General features: G+C 39.0%; 1 protein-coding gene across 12 annotated transcripts in view; it reads left to right on the top strand.

Moving 5' to 3' along the window:
- The window catches only part of UNC80 (unc-80 homolog, NALCN channel complex subunit), a 184,662-nt gene that overhangs the window by 8,186 nt on the left and 158,051 nt on the right, over window positions 1-18,425 (top strand). For all 12 annotated transcript variants that reach the window (XM_084778985.1, XM_084778984.1, XM_084778990.1 and 9 more), the window contains exons 5-7: window positions 4,378-4,501; window positions 6,750-6,826; window positions 10,114-10,253. In XM_084778985.1, the coding sequence (XP_084635111.1) occupies window positions 4,378-4,501; window positions 6,750-6,826; window positions 10,114-10,253 (341 nt within the window). The remainder of the gene's footprint in view (window positions 1-4,377; window positions 4,502-6,749; window positions 6,827-10,113; window positions 10,254-18,425) is intronic.

The following is an 18,425-nucleotide window of genomic DNA, read 5'->3' as shown; positions in this document are numbered from 1 at the left end:
ATAAAAATATAATTGCTGAGTCAATAAATATGCCTTCAAGGCTCTCGCTCTCTCTCTCTCTCTTTCTCTCTCTCTCTCTCTCTCTCTCTCTCTCTCTCTCTCTCTCTCTCTCTCAGAGTGATTTTTTTCTAAGTCACTAGGGATATAAGATTATAAATTACTGTCTCTTGGCTTTGACACTGTTGGCATTTGGAGCACAATAATCCTGTTGCTGGACACTGAACCACAAATATACCTGCAAAGTGTCCATCACATCCTCTCCTCCCTGAGTTATTACATCCACAAATAACTCCATAGGTCACCAAGTTGTGGGTGATGGGGAATTGGTCTGGACTGAGACCAGCACCCTAGATTTGTCATTTACATGGTGGTTATAGGACTGTGTTGGGGGTCTATCTGCCTCCTGTATCCTTTCTGCCTCTTTCTGCCACTTACCAGTACAATCCTGCCCTCTGTTCTTCAAACTCCGACCCAGGTCAAGGCCAAAGGCTTCCTGTCTCCATGAGCTAGATGTTTCGCTGTGGTTTTTAAGGCTTTTCTGTGCAGGTCTGTCTGCCCAGAACACTGCATAGTCTACTCCTCCGCCTGGAAAACACCTGCTCATCCAAATCTTTTAGGATTTTTTTCAAAACCTACTCTCACTCTTTCCTATTTCAGTAATGTTGTAGAGACATGTTCATTGTTTCAATTAGTCTGTTTATATGTCATCTCTTACTAGTTTGTAAATGGTTTGAAGGTAGAAATGATAGTTGCGTCTATGGAAAGTTGTTGAGGTTAATTTGTAAGTATGGCCTAATAGATGTTTATTACTAGGCTAATTATTATTATGGCAACATTTTCTAACCTGCTAGCAATAAATGAAAACACTACCTGTTGTGCTTTAGAATAAGCCTTTACCTGGAGTAAGGCAGATGTTACCTTGTAAGCTGTCCTCCAATAACTCCCAGTCTCCATCGCACTCCGTCTGCTTCTAATAATTTCTATTTGCGCTACCTCCCATCCATAATCCCAAAATACTTCCTAATGTTCTCCGTCTCCTTCCATGAGAAACTTCAGAGTTCCTCCTCTGGGCCCACGTGACTCTATTCCTATCCTAGGGCACTTCTCCTCCTCCTTCCTCCATCCCGCCTCTCCTTTTCCCCAAGATTCTCTCTCCCAAAGCCCATGGAACCTTCTCTCTGCCTGCCCCTTCCTTCTGCCTTGCCCAGGTATATTATTCAGCCATTCGGAGAGGCAAGGTTAAGGGCAGTAAAGATCTTGCAAGCCAGAAACTAGCATCAAAATACATCAGACCAATCTCCAACAGAAACTAACACAGCATCTGTGGTTAGAAGATAATATTTATTGAATGAATTAATGGACAAATTAGCATTACTCACTTTTAAGACATAGTCACTGCCTATATTTTATTCCTTTAATTTATAATTCACTCAAGCAATCCACCTAAAATCATGAGTCTAAAGATTATGTCAAATATATCATTTATTTTATATTAAATTTAACCCGTGAAAATAAAATACATTTGTTAAACTATGAAGTCTCTTATTGACACTTATTTTTGAAGGAATATTTCTTGGATGTCTACTGTATATGAGGCATTATTTAAAGTCTTGGAGAAATAAGGGGAGATAAAGCAAAATGCAAGGCTGCAAAAGGATTTGAACAAAATCCACGTGTAAAGTCTATGTTTTTTAAATTGCTAGTTGCTCAGTGAAGACTCTCTAAGTGACCAGTTAATACAATTGCTTAATAATATCATAGGAAAAAGATCTCAGTGGAATAGAGAAAAATGCCCCAAAAGTGGAGAGGCAGATTCTGTCCATGTTTACACCTGCTTTTCCCCCTTGGGAACCTCTAAATCTTCCTTCTCCTTGGTTTTTAATTAATTTTTAAAAAGTGTTCTCCTGGTATCAAATTTCTGATTGTGTGTGTATACTTGGGAGCACCACAGACAGAGAAATTAGGGTAGCAGGGACCATGCATTCTGACAACTTAAGAATATGTTGAAAGTAACCCACTAACATAGACAGAAGCCATAGCTAAGGCAGGTGTTTGAAAACAGTGATTGAATTGGCTTGCTATTGTCTGGCGCAACTATTTTTTTTATTTAAGTAATTTATTCAGATTACATCTAAATTGTTATCCCCTCACTTGTATCTTCCCATTCCCCTCTCCCGCTTTTTCACCCTATTCCTCTCCTCCTAGGTCTGTGACAGAAGGGGACCAGCCTATCAGGTCTCATCCTTGTAGCCTGTTTACCCTTCCTCTGAGTGCCACCAGGCCTCCCCACCAAGGGGAAGTAGTCAAATAAGGGGCACCAGAGTTCATGTCAGAGTCAGTCTCTATTTTTTTTTTATTTTTAATTTGTTCACTTTACATCCTGATTGTAGCCCCCTCCCTCATCACTTCCTAATCCCACCATCCCTCCCTCCCACATGCTTCTCCCTCCCTCCCCTAGTCCTCAGAAAAGGGAGCCCTCCTCCCCTAACATCTGACCTCAGTCTACCAAGTCTCATCTGAACTGCCTGTATCCTCTTCCTCTGTGACCTGGCAAGGCTGCCCTGCCAGGGAGAACTGATCAATGTTTGGGGGCCAGAGTCCACGTGCTGGTTAGTTCTAAATGTCAACTTTCTGTAACCTAAAGGCACCTAAGGAACAAAGCCTCAACTGGCGAATGGTCTGGATCAAGTTGGCTTATGGGTGCGTCTGTTGGGGAATTGTTTTGATGGCTCAGTGTTTATCATGGGCAACACTATTCTGCAGAGAGGCCATCCGGAACTATGTAAAACAGGAGAAAGCAAGCAAGCCAGGGAGGCTGTGTTTATCCTCTCTGCTCTTGACTATGGATGGGATGTGAGTAGCTACTTCACTTCCTTTAATGACCCTCAATAACGGACTGCGACCTGGATTTGTAAATCAAATAACCTTTTCCTCTAAATTGAGTATGGTCATGTTTCCTGTTATATAACACAACAGAAATGAAATGGGGACACCAAGTCTCTAACAATGTGAATTTATCAGGGGATTTTAAAAGGGATTTGTTTATTGTATGTGTGTGCACCTGAGCATGTGTATGTACACTGTGTAGGTGGTAGTGTCCTTGGAAACCAAGAGAGAGTGTCACATCCCCTGGAACTGGGTTTTCAGTCTGGTTGTGAGGTGCCCAATAAGGGTGCTGGAAACTGAATCCCAGGCCTCTGGAAGAGCAGCAAGTGCTTTTAACCACTAAGACATTTCTCCAGCCCTTTGTCTGGGAAGTTTGTCAACATCCTTTAACTGAAGGCTTCTTACTATTCAGTAGACTTGATTAGCTATTTGTTGAATCACTTTTCTTCTATCTTTCCAGTCCCTCTGAGCTGATTTCTCCTAGCTCAGTGGTTTTCAACTATGGCTGCATAAGAGGGTTCTTGAGGAGTGTTATAAAATATCACAGGGTAGTGAGAGGAGACCCAAGCCTCCTCTGTGCTTTAAAACTTCCCAAAATTGCTACAATAACACACATTAGGGTTGCAAGACATTGTCCTTTCGTGAATTCCTGGGTCTCAGATGTGTTCACTAATGCATGTTCTTCATATTTCCTGCTTCTATATTCACTTTTTATTAGCAATGTCTTAGATGCAATCTTATGACATGTTCAAACCTCAACAATATGAGGTTGCATTTTCAAATACTTAAGCCTCTCAATGTGGTGCAATAACGAAACATAGGATGTGTTTCAGGAAGATGCTTTCAATTACAAGTAAGCAGTAAGGGAATGGGTTGTAAAACACATCAGATTTAACAGATATTTATTGCATATCTTTCTGCACACAATGGCCCATCTGTGTTGAGTGCTGTGGCAGTGCTGGGAATTCTTCAACTAGTCCTGGCCTGGAAGAATTAAGGGTTATTGTTAATGTTGAGAGATCATTATGATATCACTCACTATGAACAATCAAAATATATTTGTCCAATTCTATGAAAAACAAGAAAGAGAGAAACAGTGGAGACTAGGCAGTCAAAGTAACCAGGATGTGAGGATATCGCCTTCTGAGGGAAAAAAATAAGGACAATTACATAATTAAGAGGAATGACTCTGTAACTGAACATGAAGAGAGCTCTTAAGGCTATGGAAATGAACAGATCTCCCTCACTGCAAACAAAGCAATGGTTTGTGTTCCGTGCTTTTCCCAAAGCTACGTTTGATTAATCTTTCATTTTCCATGAAGAGAGTCACTGTAATTTCTACCCTGGTTGTAGTATTAACAAGATCACTGGTTTGCTTAGGAACATTCATCTGAGTGTTTGGCCAAGCAAGTCTCTCTGGAAATGTCTGTGGAAGATGATTAGTTCCCTGATACAAAGCAATTACTGAATGCAGATCTCCACTGTCCCCAGGAATCTGACCTCACCTTCCGGCTGGCCAGTGGACTGGTTATATGGCAGCCTATGTGGGAGCATAGACAGCCGGAAGTCTCCGGCTTTACTGCCCTGGTAAAGCCCATCAGAAGCATCATTACAGGTTCGTGACTCCAACTATCTTCTCTTTTGGATTCCTCATCTGGAAAATGAGAATTAGAGTATTAAAGTACTCATAGAATTAGTGCGAAGAATAAATTGCATATATGTGTATATGTGTGTATGTATGTGTGTATGTATGTATGTATGTATGTATGTATGTATGCATGCATGTATCAGCTAGAAGAATGCCTGTCAGCACTATTACTATAATTATTATTGATTCATGGTTATGATAGATGAAGTAGAGGGTGCTTAGAGATTTCTTCATCGTGTTTATTGCTATGAAAGCATTTTACTTGAGGAATTGGATTTTTGTAGTGAGTTAGTCCTATGGTCAAATTGAATTGTAGAAAGATCCCAACATGATAAATTTATAAGTGTAAAATATGTTCATACTTCACTCTAAGTACATCTCTTGATATGTATGCAATTTAATTCCACAATATTGATTTCTATTAATGTAAATTAGAGATGCTATGTTACCTTACCTGGTTTCTTAATAAATATAAGTGAAGAAGGACATAAGGTATTTTTCTAGGAGTAAATGTTTAATACATTCCATTGGTCTGTTCTTAGTCCTACTTTCAGGATCAATAATAAAAGTCAAAAATAAATTACATAGAAAATCTATAAAAATATATATTCTATAGTGAGATATATTCACATCTGTGAAGATGGTTTCCTTAGTACATTTTTTAAGGCACATAGTAGGGAGTTATGTGTATAAAGGGGCTCTATAAGTGGAAAGAAACTATAAAAACATTCTTCTATTTTTTTCCCTATAACTCAACACAACTTTACATGTACCTGCAGTATTTAGCAATCATTGTTACCATTGAGTTCCTTATTAGTCACGTGTTTGAAAAGATTCTCACTGTGATAAATGGAGTCATTCAAAGGAAATTGACTTTTTCACATAATAAAAAGTACATGAATCTCACTATATATATCATTAACTTTTGAAAGATTAAAGAGTAATATTGCAGCTTTAAATATCAAGGTACTAAATAAGTAATGGCACTATAACTGTGCATCTGCTTCATATCCTATGTTGGGATGAAACAAATTAATTTGGATTCAAACAACTGAAGACAGAATCTAGCATGGATGTAAGATTACTTTTTGAAAACTGAAAGTAATAGGAAATAAGGCTGAGGGTAAAATATGTATGAGAATACCAAATTGTTACTAAGGTTTCATACCTTCATAATATATGGATTAAAGAAATTTGGTTTTAAGTTCTTTAAAGTCTTGCTATCGTTTTTCTATATGAGTGGAGTAGCCCTTCACAGGTAGAAGTCTGACCGCTGAAGCATGGCCCTAGAGCCTCTTACACCCTCACCAAGTTCTCTACCACCAGTTTACAACCCTAGCCCCATCTCTTTCGTTTTGATTAATTCATAGACGGTCACTCAACACATTTTTTTTAAACTTAGGGAATCTTTGTGTAAGCCTCTGCGTGCATTTTCTACTTCACTCTCCTTTGGCCTCTGGAAGACACTCATTGTTGGTTCCTTTTTTCCCTTGCTTGATCTCTGGGACTTGAAATGGTGCCCGGCATCTGAAGGGAATTCAGATACAACCTAGACAATATGGCTAGAAAGAGCAATTCCACAAGGAGTCCTTGGCAATAACTTGGGTTTTCAGGACCCAGTCAAGGCAGACCCTGCTGCCAGCTGCCCACTGTTCCTTAGCCAAAAGTAACGAGGTGGTCTACTGAGTCCTACCACACGACTCGTCTAACCTGATGACAGAAACACAGATGCTGGAGCCACAACCGGCTTGGAACGTTCCTGTGAATGTCAAGTTAAACTTCCTGTTGCCTGAGTTTTCATCTGTAAATCAGTATAATGAAGCAGCAGTAGAATAGGATGACCAAAGTGGTAAAATTAATTAACATATGTCAAATGCTTAGGACATAGTATACAGTAGGGGTTGACTATCCCATACCTGTTTTTATTATTATTATTATTATTATTATTATTATTATTATTATTATTATTATTACCAACTCCTAACCCACAATCTTATTAATCAGAATAAAGAGATAAATATATACAATGCAAACTGAGAGATGCTTGCTTTTATTGGTTATTTGATTGTAGTCACATCACACAAGATTCAATGTTTTCTTTCCAGGTGATAGATAATGTCATATGAAAGTTGAAACTGATGTGAACCTAGGAGATAAAATGAGCTTACAATCTTATAAAATGTGTGATAGATATTTTTTTCTGTCATCTTTGTAGCCAAGAGAAGCTCTCCCATCAACAGTCAGAGTCAGACCTCTGAATCGCCAAATCAAGACACAAGACAGCAAGGAGAGGTTAGTTTGTTGTTATAATCAGGAGAGGAGGGGAGGGAGGGATACCATGGCACTCAAAGCCCTCTCCTCCATGAAGATTTGCTGAGTCTGAGATCTTCCATCAGTCAAGTGTAAAGATTAATTTCAAGCATCTTCCAATAGTAGAGAGGTGCTGAAACAAGGCCATAGAGGAGTATTGTATGTCAGCAGTGAGTTTGAGTAAATGGAGATTTATCTTGATGCTCAGCATGAACCAGAAGTGCTATCTGCCATTCATCTCATATCAAATAAAATGTTGTTTGATCCCCCTTCACTTCCTGTTTGACCCGTGCAAAGTAAAACTTGATGCCTTCCATTAAAATTGGGCTCTCTCTCTAACTGACATTTCCTTCCCAGGGATAGCATTATCTTCCACGCTGCCCTCCAAGCTGGGGTCTTTGGTTTATTGACGTACCTGCCATTCTCTGGGAAATTGCTTACACTGGGGCTTATATTTAAGGGTGTCTTTGTAATGGAGTGAGCTTGAAGGCCGTTGGTTGTCCACAGTCTCCCTGCCTCTTGGCAGTCTTGGTAGGGAATTCACTCTCGTGTAGCGCGAGTGTGGTCATGTACGGCAGGCATCAAAGTTTGCAGCATTGGGGTCAGTGACAGAGAAAACTGTCTGAGGAAGTGTGGATAGTCTTAAAAAACAACCAAAGAGCAGTGCTTTGATGAACTAATACCCCTATAAAGGGGCAATTATTCCTTGGAAAACCTCAAATACCACCTCTAAGTTGAATATTCTAAAATAAAATCCTAAGCCCATCTCACTAGTATATTTCCCTTATCCTCTCCTTCCACATCTACACAAAATGATTATGTAATCCAAATTATGCCTAGATGAGCCTAAAACATCTTTTCCAACTGATATGGCATTTAAGACTCTCACTGATAAGAAGTCGAGTCTTAATTTACATGTTTTTTTTTCCTTAGTGGTAATATAACATAATAGAGTGTCCTTAAGTGATAGCCCCTTAAGTACAGCAGACTGTAAAGGTCGGTTTGCTCTGCTCAGATCTTCTGTTGTGATTTCTGAAAGTGTCATGAGCTCTTCACTATGTTGCTCATGTGTGTTCTTTATTTCCTTTGACCATGTATATACTCTAAGTCTCACATCCTGACTGTAGAACTGACTTCCTTATTTGATTTTGTATCCTCAAAGCCTTTCTGGCTTAAACAAATATGTAATTTAATAACGTCTGACTAGACTTCCTAACACACCCTTTATTTATTAACTTATTTCACCAAAGCCATCACATGCAAGATGTTCACCTTTCATCCTCCTCCTCTTTAGGTACCTGAGGAACAAACTCTTTCTCTGATGGTTAGCACTCCCACCACCTGACAGCACGCTTCCTAACCGACCCTCTCTGTGCACAGCTTGAATTACCTGTCACGCCTCCAGCACATCGCTCATCTTCACTTAGCTTCTGTTTCTTCTAACATGAATGTTACTTTCCTTCTTGTTACCAGCCTCAATTCTATCTTTTTGATAAACAATGGTGATGCATACCTATAATGCCAGCTGCTCAGAACACTGAGGCAGGAGGATTGCAAATTGTAGACCTGCCTATAGGATGAGCTCAGGCCACGCTGAGACCCTGTCTTAGAATAAAAACTAAAAATAAAGAGCTTGGCGGAGCATAAGCTTGGGCCTAGAATGCTTAAGCAATGCCCTGAATTCAATCCCAGTGTTGGGAACAAGAGCAAAAAGACAGAGCTGTGAACAGTGGGCTTCTTAGTTTCCTAGGACTCTTGTCTATGCTAAGCTTTCATGGTCCAATAGGGTAGCTTTTAGGCACATGTGGCCTACAATCACTTCAACAAGTAATGTTGAAATTACTTTTTGAATCAGAATATATTATTAAAATTTATTTTACACTCCTCACTGTGTGTGTGTGTGTGTGTGTGTGTGTGTGTGTGTGTGTGTGTGTGTGCGCTCATGCACTCACCAGAGGACAACCTCAATTGTTATTCCTCACGTGGGATTTTCTGGCTTCCTTCCTTCATTCCTTCCTTCCATTTTCTTCTTCCTCTTCCTCCATCTATTCTTTTTATTCCTCTTCTTCCTCTTCTTTTCTGAGACAGGATTGCACACTGGCCTGGAGCTCTTTGAGCTAGCTGGCTTACAAGCTCCATGTCTCTGCCTGTCTCTGCTTCCCCTGGCCTTCTTAAGTGGGTTCTGGGGCTTGAACTCAGGTCATCATGCTTAAAGGGCAAGACCTTTACTGACTGAAGAACCTCCCTAGCCCTCCTGTACTATTCTTAAAATTAGTGACGGGGCTGGTCGTAGCTCAATTCCATATGCTTTTCTAATGTATATATTCCAGCCCTTAAACTTTGCTGTAAGTTTTTTATTTCAAGTTTCCAGTTCATCAGATTTTCGTTTCTGTTTTAGTGATGCTGAGGTGGATCTAAGGTGTGTGCACATGGTAGGCAAATGCTTCACCCTTGAGTGACTGAGTCCCACCTCCAGCCTTCTAACTTGTTCTCCCTTTTCCCAGTCACCCCGAACCCATGAGCATACTAATGGTAAATGGTTCTTGATCAATTTCAGAAGGCCAGTCTCATGAGATTTCTAGCTATTTTTTATCTTTCTATTAAGTGTAATTGAATCGTGTCTTATTTTGTGTGTCAAGATAGAATGCGTAAGAGTTAAATTCTTGTGGTAAACATCTGAGGGTCTTTGTATTCAAGAAGTTAATGTATGATGCATACAGAAAAATATTTCCCATCACCTGAACAACATTGCACTTGTCACCTAGAAGGAATTAAAATAGGTCGCTCAATAAAAATGTATTGTTGAGTGCATGTTTACAGACTAGATAAAAGTCCCCGCAGTCAACTGAAAATTGTGCTATACCAATTTTCTGATGGGTGACGGGGAGATGTCCATCCTCAGGTTCTGATTCGAATCTGATAACTTCCTGATAAGCTGGCACTAGACTTAGTGTCACACCCCTGTGTCGTCCTCCTTGGTGCTGACATGTCTTTGCTGAATTTTGGAGTTCATAACTCAGAAAGCAGTGAAAGGGCAAGATGAACTAAAACTTACAGGGTTGTGAGGCCCAATGCTTGGAATGACACTGGGGCTTTCTAGAAATCTACTTCCATTTCCTTTTAGACAAAGGCAAATCCCTAGGTCCATGCTTACTTATGGTACAGAGAAAACTTTTGATGTGTATGACTCTGTGTGCATGACAGAGCTAATTTTAGAGCATATGCCCAAAGCAAGGAAAGGATCTAATCTGCTGTCTCGACTCCAAAAGGGACTTCAGGTGGTCAGTGAAGCACTGCAGCCTGATTCCATCTCACCCAAGGCCACCATCTCAGGCTGCCACCAGGGAAACTCCTTCGATGGAAGCCTGTCCTCACAAACTTCCCAGGAGAGAGGCCCGTCGCATTCAAGGTATGTCACTGGAAGGCATCCCTTCATAAAATGAAACATCCTAGTTACCAAAAGTTGGATTGTGGTCTATGTTTACAGTCTTTATTCTTTAAAATGTGGCTGTGTGTTCTCTCTGTGTGGGTATATATAGTTTTACCCAATATATAAATTGTTATTTACAAACTCTGTGCTATGAATGCCCCTCATTTCCTCATTTTTAACAAATCAGGCTGTACGTAGGAAGACCTGTCAGATTTAACGAGATGCCTGAGTTAAATATCCAAGTGCAGAAATCTGAATGTTATTGTAAGGAGATTGCTTTGCGGCCGTGATTAAGGGTCTGGTTTAGTGGATAAGGACACTTTCATCATCAAATCCCTGTATTGAAGTGGGTGTTGCTAAAACTTCTCAACTCCATTGTTTAAAACTTTCCAACTCTTATCTGTATTTTGTGAACATGACGAACTCACTTCTAAGTATCTTCTGCAAGAACTAAGCTAGTCTCGTCCTGCTCAATAATGGAACAACAGAAACCTAGATGCACAAAGTATGCCCCTTAAGACAGTCTATGTATTTCTACTTTACAATGGAATTCTTGTTTACTTTAAAATACAGTTTAAATATGATTTTTATTGAGATATAATTTTAAAAATATTTTTTAAAATATATTTTATTAATTTATTCGTATCACATCTCATTATTCCATTCCTTGTCTCATCCCATTCCTCCTTCCCCTCCCCTATGGCTGTGACTGAGGGGGGACATGCCCCCTGGATGGGGAAGCCTGGTGGCACTCAGGAAGGATAGCAGGCTACTAAGAAGAGACTTGATACCCTATGAGATATAATTTCTATGCCTTAAATTTTTTTAATAATTTCTTGATATATTTATGAAGTGGGCAACTGTCACCAAAATCCAGTTTTAGAATACTTTCGTTTACCCTTGTGGTTAATCCTAGTCCCACAGAGAGTTCAGAGTTTCGGACATACTTTCTGTTTGCATTGGGTTGTATTTCTAGGCCCTGTGAGCAAATGGAATTGATTTGTTTGTGGTATCTTGCATCTGCCTCCTTTGGTCCAGTGTAATGTCTTCAAGGAATTTTTATCTACAGCATTGCACCTATCAGTGGTTCCTCCCTTTCTATTGCAGAATATCATTAGCTTGTACAAATCTATCAAATTTCTGTTACTCATAATTAGGTGGGTAGTCTGTTGCCATGTTTTGTATATTATGAATAACACTGCTGTGACCCTTCAGTTCAGTCTTTTTATGGACATAGGTCCCCATTCTACTGGTGGACAGCCATGAGTAGAATTGCTGAGTTGTGCAGCAAATTTATGCCCAATTTTGAAAAGAACTAACAATTTTTTTCCAAATGGTAACACTATTTTACATGCCCCCACCCCACCCCAGCAATATGTGAGCTGTTAGATCCTCGGGAACATTTTTATTATTTTGCTCTTTTTATTATAGTTTTCCTAGTGGGTGTGAAATGGGATCTGACTGTGGCTTCCATTTACTTTTCGTTAATGACTAAAGATGCTAAGGGTGCTTTTAAATGCTTATGAGCTATTCACAGGTACTCTTTTATTAAAGGGCTATTCAAATTTTTCCCACATTTTAATGAGAGTGTCTAATTGTTCACGTTAAAGAATTTTTAATATATTATGCATACAAATATCTCTTTAGAAAAAATGATTCACATGTATCTCTTTTGAGTATCTGGCTCACCTTTTCATTTGATAGTTTTTAAATGATTTATCTTTACCTTGCTCTAAACAATATTATATATATAGTTTTTTTTAAAAAAATCTTCCTAGACTTATTTGAAACATAAGGCTATGTAGAAAACATTAGAATCTTTGTATTTGTAGGCTTAGTGCATATGGATTTATTCATTGGTTTCTATTTTAGTAAGTGATGCAGCCATGGGCTCAGATATCTTACTTAATAATTTGAGAGGGGCAGCTCACTTAAAGTCTATGTTTACACCACAACCTGAGGTTCATCCACTCCAAGTCAAGTGCATTCAACCTTCTTAACACCACTCACGCTCTTTCCCATCTTCATTTAATTCAAATCCTTACTATTTTTCTATTTAGACTTCTACACCTGCTTCTAGTGTTGCATCTCCTATAATCAGCATACACACATTACTTTTTTATTCACTGCATGTGCACTGTTACCATACTGCTTCCAACTGCCCATAGGCTAAAGAGACAAACGGTGTATAACCACAAGTGTGGTAAAATAGGCCTACGATGTACCTGCTGTGTACATGGCTACTGAAAGGGGGGGATGGGACTATGCTGGCTCCTAGCAGTTCTGGTGATGAGCCAGAAGGGTTGAAGGTTCATTGCTAGAATGCAGACCCCACTAGGCCATGACAGTTGCCTTCTCTTTCTGAGATACTGGTTCTAGTGTCAAATTCAACTTTCTTTTCCAAGAAAGAGAGCATATGTTCACAGCTTAATTCCCAAAACTAACATTTGGGGTAGGGGACTTGAGAGCCTATTTTCAATTGTTAATGTCTCTAGAAGTGTTTTTGTTGATATAATGCTTCTTATAGTTTTTATATGTTCACTGTCAATCTTATTAGGATCCAGTGGAATAGACAAATCCCACATTTGCATATCCCATCTCTGTCTTAGGCTTCTGCTAAAGAATAGTGCTCATGGTTTTCTTACACATCATTGCATATGCATATGTAAAAGAGAAATACATAATAATGCTATTGAGTAAGGATGGTAGGCCATGAAATTACATAATAGATTAATAAAATTTGATAGTGGATACTGTAAAATTATATAATAGATAGCAGTATAAGGACAATAATAGACTATGATATGTGTATATATGTGTGTACTTATGCAAATATATGTATAAATGAATATATTTATAAATATAAATAAATATGCTATATGCACATGTATATTATAAATATATACATATATTTGGATTACACTGTGAAAGTTTGTGGAGGGCCTTTGTTAGACTGAATAGTGTTTGGAAATATGATGTTAGATTATTTTGAAGTCTTAATGGGTGACTTTATATCTTCACTCTTGCTTGATCTTTAGACTTTGTTTATTCTACAGTTCAATGGATTTTATGTGAGCGTTCAGCCACTGCTTAATTTTAGCACCATTTGTTCTCTGTAAATGCTAGGCAATTTCAATATTATCATGTCTCTATTATAAATCTTTAATAGTGTTGTTAATTCCTGTCTCTTCTCTTTCTGTTTACTACACCCAGCCAAAAGAAGCCAGGATGTGTCTTTTAGGCTTTCATAGGAGGTCTTTTTTTATTAGATCACCTAGTTTGCTGGGTACATTTGTGTAACTTCCATACCAATGCAAACTTAGTCCTGCTTCAACCTTCCAAAAAATCCCTTCATCCCCTTGTCCCAGCAGCTTTCTCTTAGATTCCCTGAAGCCCCCCAACAGAGTCCTCAAAGTTCAGTTTTACTTAAAAACTGTGCAGAAATTTTATGCTTAAAAAACAGTCACATCCCTTGTTTCTTTTTATGGGTTCTGCCTGTTTCATAATTCTACAAACACTCCATAGGTTTAAGCTTTTTATCTTGTTACCAAAATCTGCTTTGATTAACCTAATTTTCTCAGTTTCAGGGTGTCTCTTTAAGGCCACACATGATATGGAAACTGGCTTTTAAAAAAATTGTGCAAGAGAGAGAGAGATGGGGTGGGGGGAGAGAGAGAATGAATATAGAACTTCAGTGGTTTTTAGAGCATACTCTGAAAGTCACAGACTGTCACTTCTATTCTATTCTGTGTGTCACAACATCCAACCATGGTCGAATATGGGATTATTCTATACTCGAGTATGAGGGAGCTTTGGGGACTCTCTCAGAGACCAGCTACAACAAACAGCATTGATGATTGATGATAATGTCACTGGTATTATGTCCACCAGTTGTTGAATATGCCTCTTCCACCAGCTTTGTTTTAAATTCCAAAATGCTTTCTTTGATCTAGTGTAAGAAGTAATCACTTACCTCAGACACTAAGCTTATGCCAGATACTTTTGAAAAGTCATAAAAACCATATAAAAGTAAAATCTTGAGGCTGTAAATTATCCACATTTTATTTCTTGTATAGTTTTCTTGGCTATTACAAACATTAGAGATTATAATTTAAGCAGAAAATGGCACTCTTTCCTCATGAAAAATCAAACTATCAATTCTAATCTGATACAAAGCTAATTCAATGCCCCATAGTCTTATTTGTAAAAGGATGTTGTTTTGTTTTCTGGCACTACTGTCCTTGAGCCATTTGCCTATCATCTATCTGTCTACCTATGTGTAATTTGTCTAACACACACACACACACACACACACACACACACACACACACACACATACACATGTGCGTGTGCAATGCAATATACACAGTTTATGTGAATTAGACATGAATCAGTGGCACTTTGAAAAAAATGAGTTGTCTTCTCTCTGCCTAGCTACAGTGGCTGGTTACCATGGAAATCATGCACAAGTTAGACCGTGTAGCAAATGCTACTGTTAATGTATCTCCATTGGAGGAGTCCTTGTGCTTATTGGACTTGAAGAAAGAGCCTTAGTAACAAAGCCTTGCAAATATCCTAGCAACGAAAGCTGTCTACCTAGATCAAGCAAATCCAGATCACTGTGGCGTTTGCCCTGACCTTGGCTGAACTCAGCAGCACTCTTCGCTGCAATCAGAGAACAAGTAGCTAGTTTTTAAAATTAATGTAAGATTACATCTTTAATTACCATATGCAGAGGCATAATTCATGCTTCATTAAATACTGCAGAGGGTCAAGGCTGATTCCCACATTTCTCTGCTATCACAAACTGTTACTTCCCGAATATTCACTTGCATTCAGCTTTTCTACTATCATCTTTCCATCCTCATGATAACCTGGTTTCCTAAAAGAGTAGTTGACTGGGAATATATTGAAGCGGTATTACTATTATAAAGAGCTTTTGTCTTCATAATTGTCTATTATGTACACATAATTTAGTGAAATGCTAACTATAGAAATATTTAAATATATTTATTAAGTATAAAATTAAATAAATTTATTAAATAAATAAATAAATAAAATATTTATAATTTTTATTTGTAACAATACATTAATATTTAAAATATTAAGAAATAAGAAGTACTCCTTCATATGCCTATTAGGTAAATAAATTTCAAGTGAGCCTCTCTTCATTATTTCCATGTATATCATTTATAAGAAAAATTATATTTATATTCAGTGATGAAATTTTCATTTTTTTCTACTCTCCTGTGTTTTAATTTAGTGAAAATGACTTTTAACCTCCATTGGCCAGTTAATTACATATTATAATTATGTTCTAGATAAAATACTTTATCATTTTTACTTTTTAATGACCATTCCAACCAGTAGAGCTCACACCTCAAGTCTCATAATATAGTGCCTGAAAGAAAAACTAAAGGTACCCAGGGTTCTAATTATTTGCCTTTGAATTCCTTATTAGTTCATTGTTGTTATTTTCAGGGAGTCTCTGGTGAGGGGTGGTGATTTTGTGGTACCAGTGAACTAGTTCCGTGGATGGAGAAATAATTGTATTTCTAGGAAAGACAGCGAGCTCAGACAAGAGAGCGAGGGCCAGGAGCCACTGAGCCACTGAGAGTGGCTGCTGAGGTCGGAGGCAGAGAATCTGAAAGAGCCAGGGAAATGGAGCCCTCTCTGCTTGAGAGTGAAGCTAGCAGAGATCCCTAGGGAGCTGGGGTGAAAGCAACAGTTACAGACCTGAGGAAGAGGCAAGGAAATGGAGCAAGGAAGACTGGAAACTGACGTCCTGTGGGTACCAGACAGAAAGGAACGGTTACCGATAGATCCCGAAGGTAGCTGATGCACTGAGAAGATGTTACAGATTGGCTATGGAGCAGAGAAAGACTAGCCGCAGGGAGAAAAAAAAAGAACAAAAAGACAAACTTTATTAGACCACACAAACACCTCCCGTCAGGAGCATGGCCCTAGAAGTGGGGTCCACCCAGGGCCTCTAGGCTTGGCTTTATGTAAGTTCCTGGAGACCTGCCCTCTCCAGCCTTCTCCCTGGTTGGGCCTGCTGAGTTTCTTCCCTTGGGTAGTCTGTTTTCTCCCTGCTGGAAGTTTTGTAACAGGAACAAACTCTTGGGGTGAGGACGGGGCAGAATTGGGAGTAAGAAACATCCCTTTTTAAAGAGGCCATACCTGCTTCCCAGATCAGCCCAAGTTCCCTTTCCTGTCCTTCGCTTTCAAATGGAGTTCACTCCATCCCAAACAACGGAAATGTGAATCTGTGGTTACCCTAGTTAGGAACATGCTTTTAGTCTCCGGCCGCAACTTTATTTCTATCCATGGAGTCTTGCTGTTCTGCAGCCTGGCATCCAATCAGTGAACTGATAAGCTGTTAGAAGTAGAAAAAAGAAAGAAGGAGGAGAGGGTGCAAGAATGAGGAGGAGGAGGAAAAAGAGGAAGAAGGGGAAGAAGAAATAATTGATGTTAATGGCTAGAGGACTAAGTTGAGCAGTTAGTCATTAGTTTCAGTTGACTGAACTCAGTCTGTGGAGAAAGACATGACCTTAGTCATCAGGTGTCCTAGAACATGACACTGTCATCATAGAACCCAACGGTGGTCTTTTCACTTAGTGGTTGTTCTGACTGTTGCTTTAGAAGAGGAAAAGTCATTCCTTACGTGCAAACTTTACTATGCAAACTTCTTAAGGCCATTCAAGGAACACCCAAGGATACTGTTTACAGCACGCCTTCTTTGGTCTGACCCTCAGGAATTTTAGTTTAGGAAATTTTAGGGGAAACCCCAGTCTTTGTTTCTGTAGGATTTTCTCTCTTTCCTGTGCTCCTTCAGGACTTCAAGGGCCCATTGGCACCTCATATGGGACAATGTTCTGGGATTTGAAATTTTTAGATTGCCTAATATAAAAATTATAAAATTTGAGGGCCATACACGATGGCGCATGCCTTTAATCCCAGTGTTTGGGAGGAAGAAGCAGGCGGATCACTGTGAATTCGAGGCCAGCCTGGTCTACAGAGTGAGTCCAGGACAACCGAGGCTATACAGAAAACAAAACAAAACAAAACAAAAACAAAAAAAAAAACCAAAAAATATAAAATTTGATAACTCTAAGGTATGGAGTTTATGATAACTCCGGCTAGTCAAAGGTGGGAGTAACTCTGGCCTGCTGACATCTGCCTTCATCACAGAGGAGCAGCCAAGAAAATAATGGCTTTCATAGACTCTTACAAATTAGGTGACAGTCACGAAAGGTTGAGAACCTAAAATTACACAGCTGGTGGCCAGCCAGCCTCCTATTTTGTGTGCTCTTTATAGATCTAACGCAGGAAAGAAATCCTGTTAACTTAGGTGTAAATGATAAGCTTAGAGGAATGAGTTCGATCATAATTCTTTAAGGAAAGGAAATCGAACCAGACTAGGGAGGGGAGAGCAAAGAAAGCCTCTTGGAAATGTGTAGAAATGAACCAGTCAAGGATCAGAAGACAATAAAGCGCCCAGTAGAAAAGAGAGTGAAAGAGGTTCCTTACCAAATTAACAGGCAAATAAATAAATGGTGATATTTAGTTGAAATTCAGTATACTGGTAACTGGTACATTAGGGCATGCATGATAGAAAATAATGCTAGGATAGGTAGCATGGGCTAGCATCCCTGAGATAGCATCCCTGAGACCCCAGCATTCACTAGACTGAAGCAGGAAGATGAGGAGTTCAAGTCCACCCTGGGCTACTTAGCGAGTTGGGAGGCAGCCTGAGTGACATGAGAACTTATCTCAAAAACAAAGCAACAACAATAACAATAAGAAAGACAAGGTGGCCAAGAGGGAAAATGGAGCATAAAGAAAATGAATTCAGATGAACATTAGACAGACTTTGTTCAGCACCATGTGAAGTTTGCATTTCATTCTGAAAATGAATATTCACTGAAAGGAGAATGAACAAAACAAGGAGGTGGGAAAGACATAATTGCGATTCTCCTCGTGAGATACATTGACCGCTAGCATCTAAGTGGTGTCTTCAGGTAAAGATGATGAGGAGTTGATGAAAGTCTCTATGGTGGATTTAAAGTTGGCCTGTCAGTCATGACCAGAGTATTATAGTTCCCCAACCCCAGTGTATATGAGAATTTAGGGTATTGTTGGAGGCTTATT

This window comes from Acomys minous (genome assembly GCF_964271855.1).
Source record: "Acomys minous genome assembly, chromosome: 4".
NCBI classification, from domain to species: Eukaryota; Metazoa; Chordata; class Mammalia; order Rodentia; family Muridae; genus Acomys; species Acomys minous.
The sequence above is the reverse complement of the archived record's forward strand: the minus strand, read 5'-3'. Positions and strand labels throughout refer to the sequence as shown.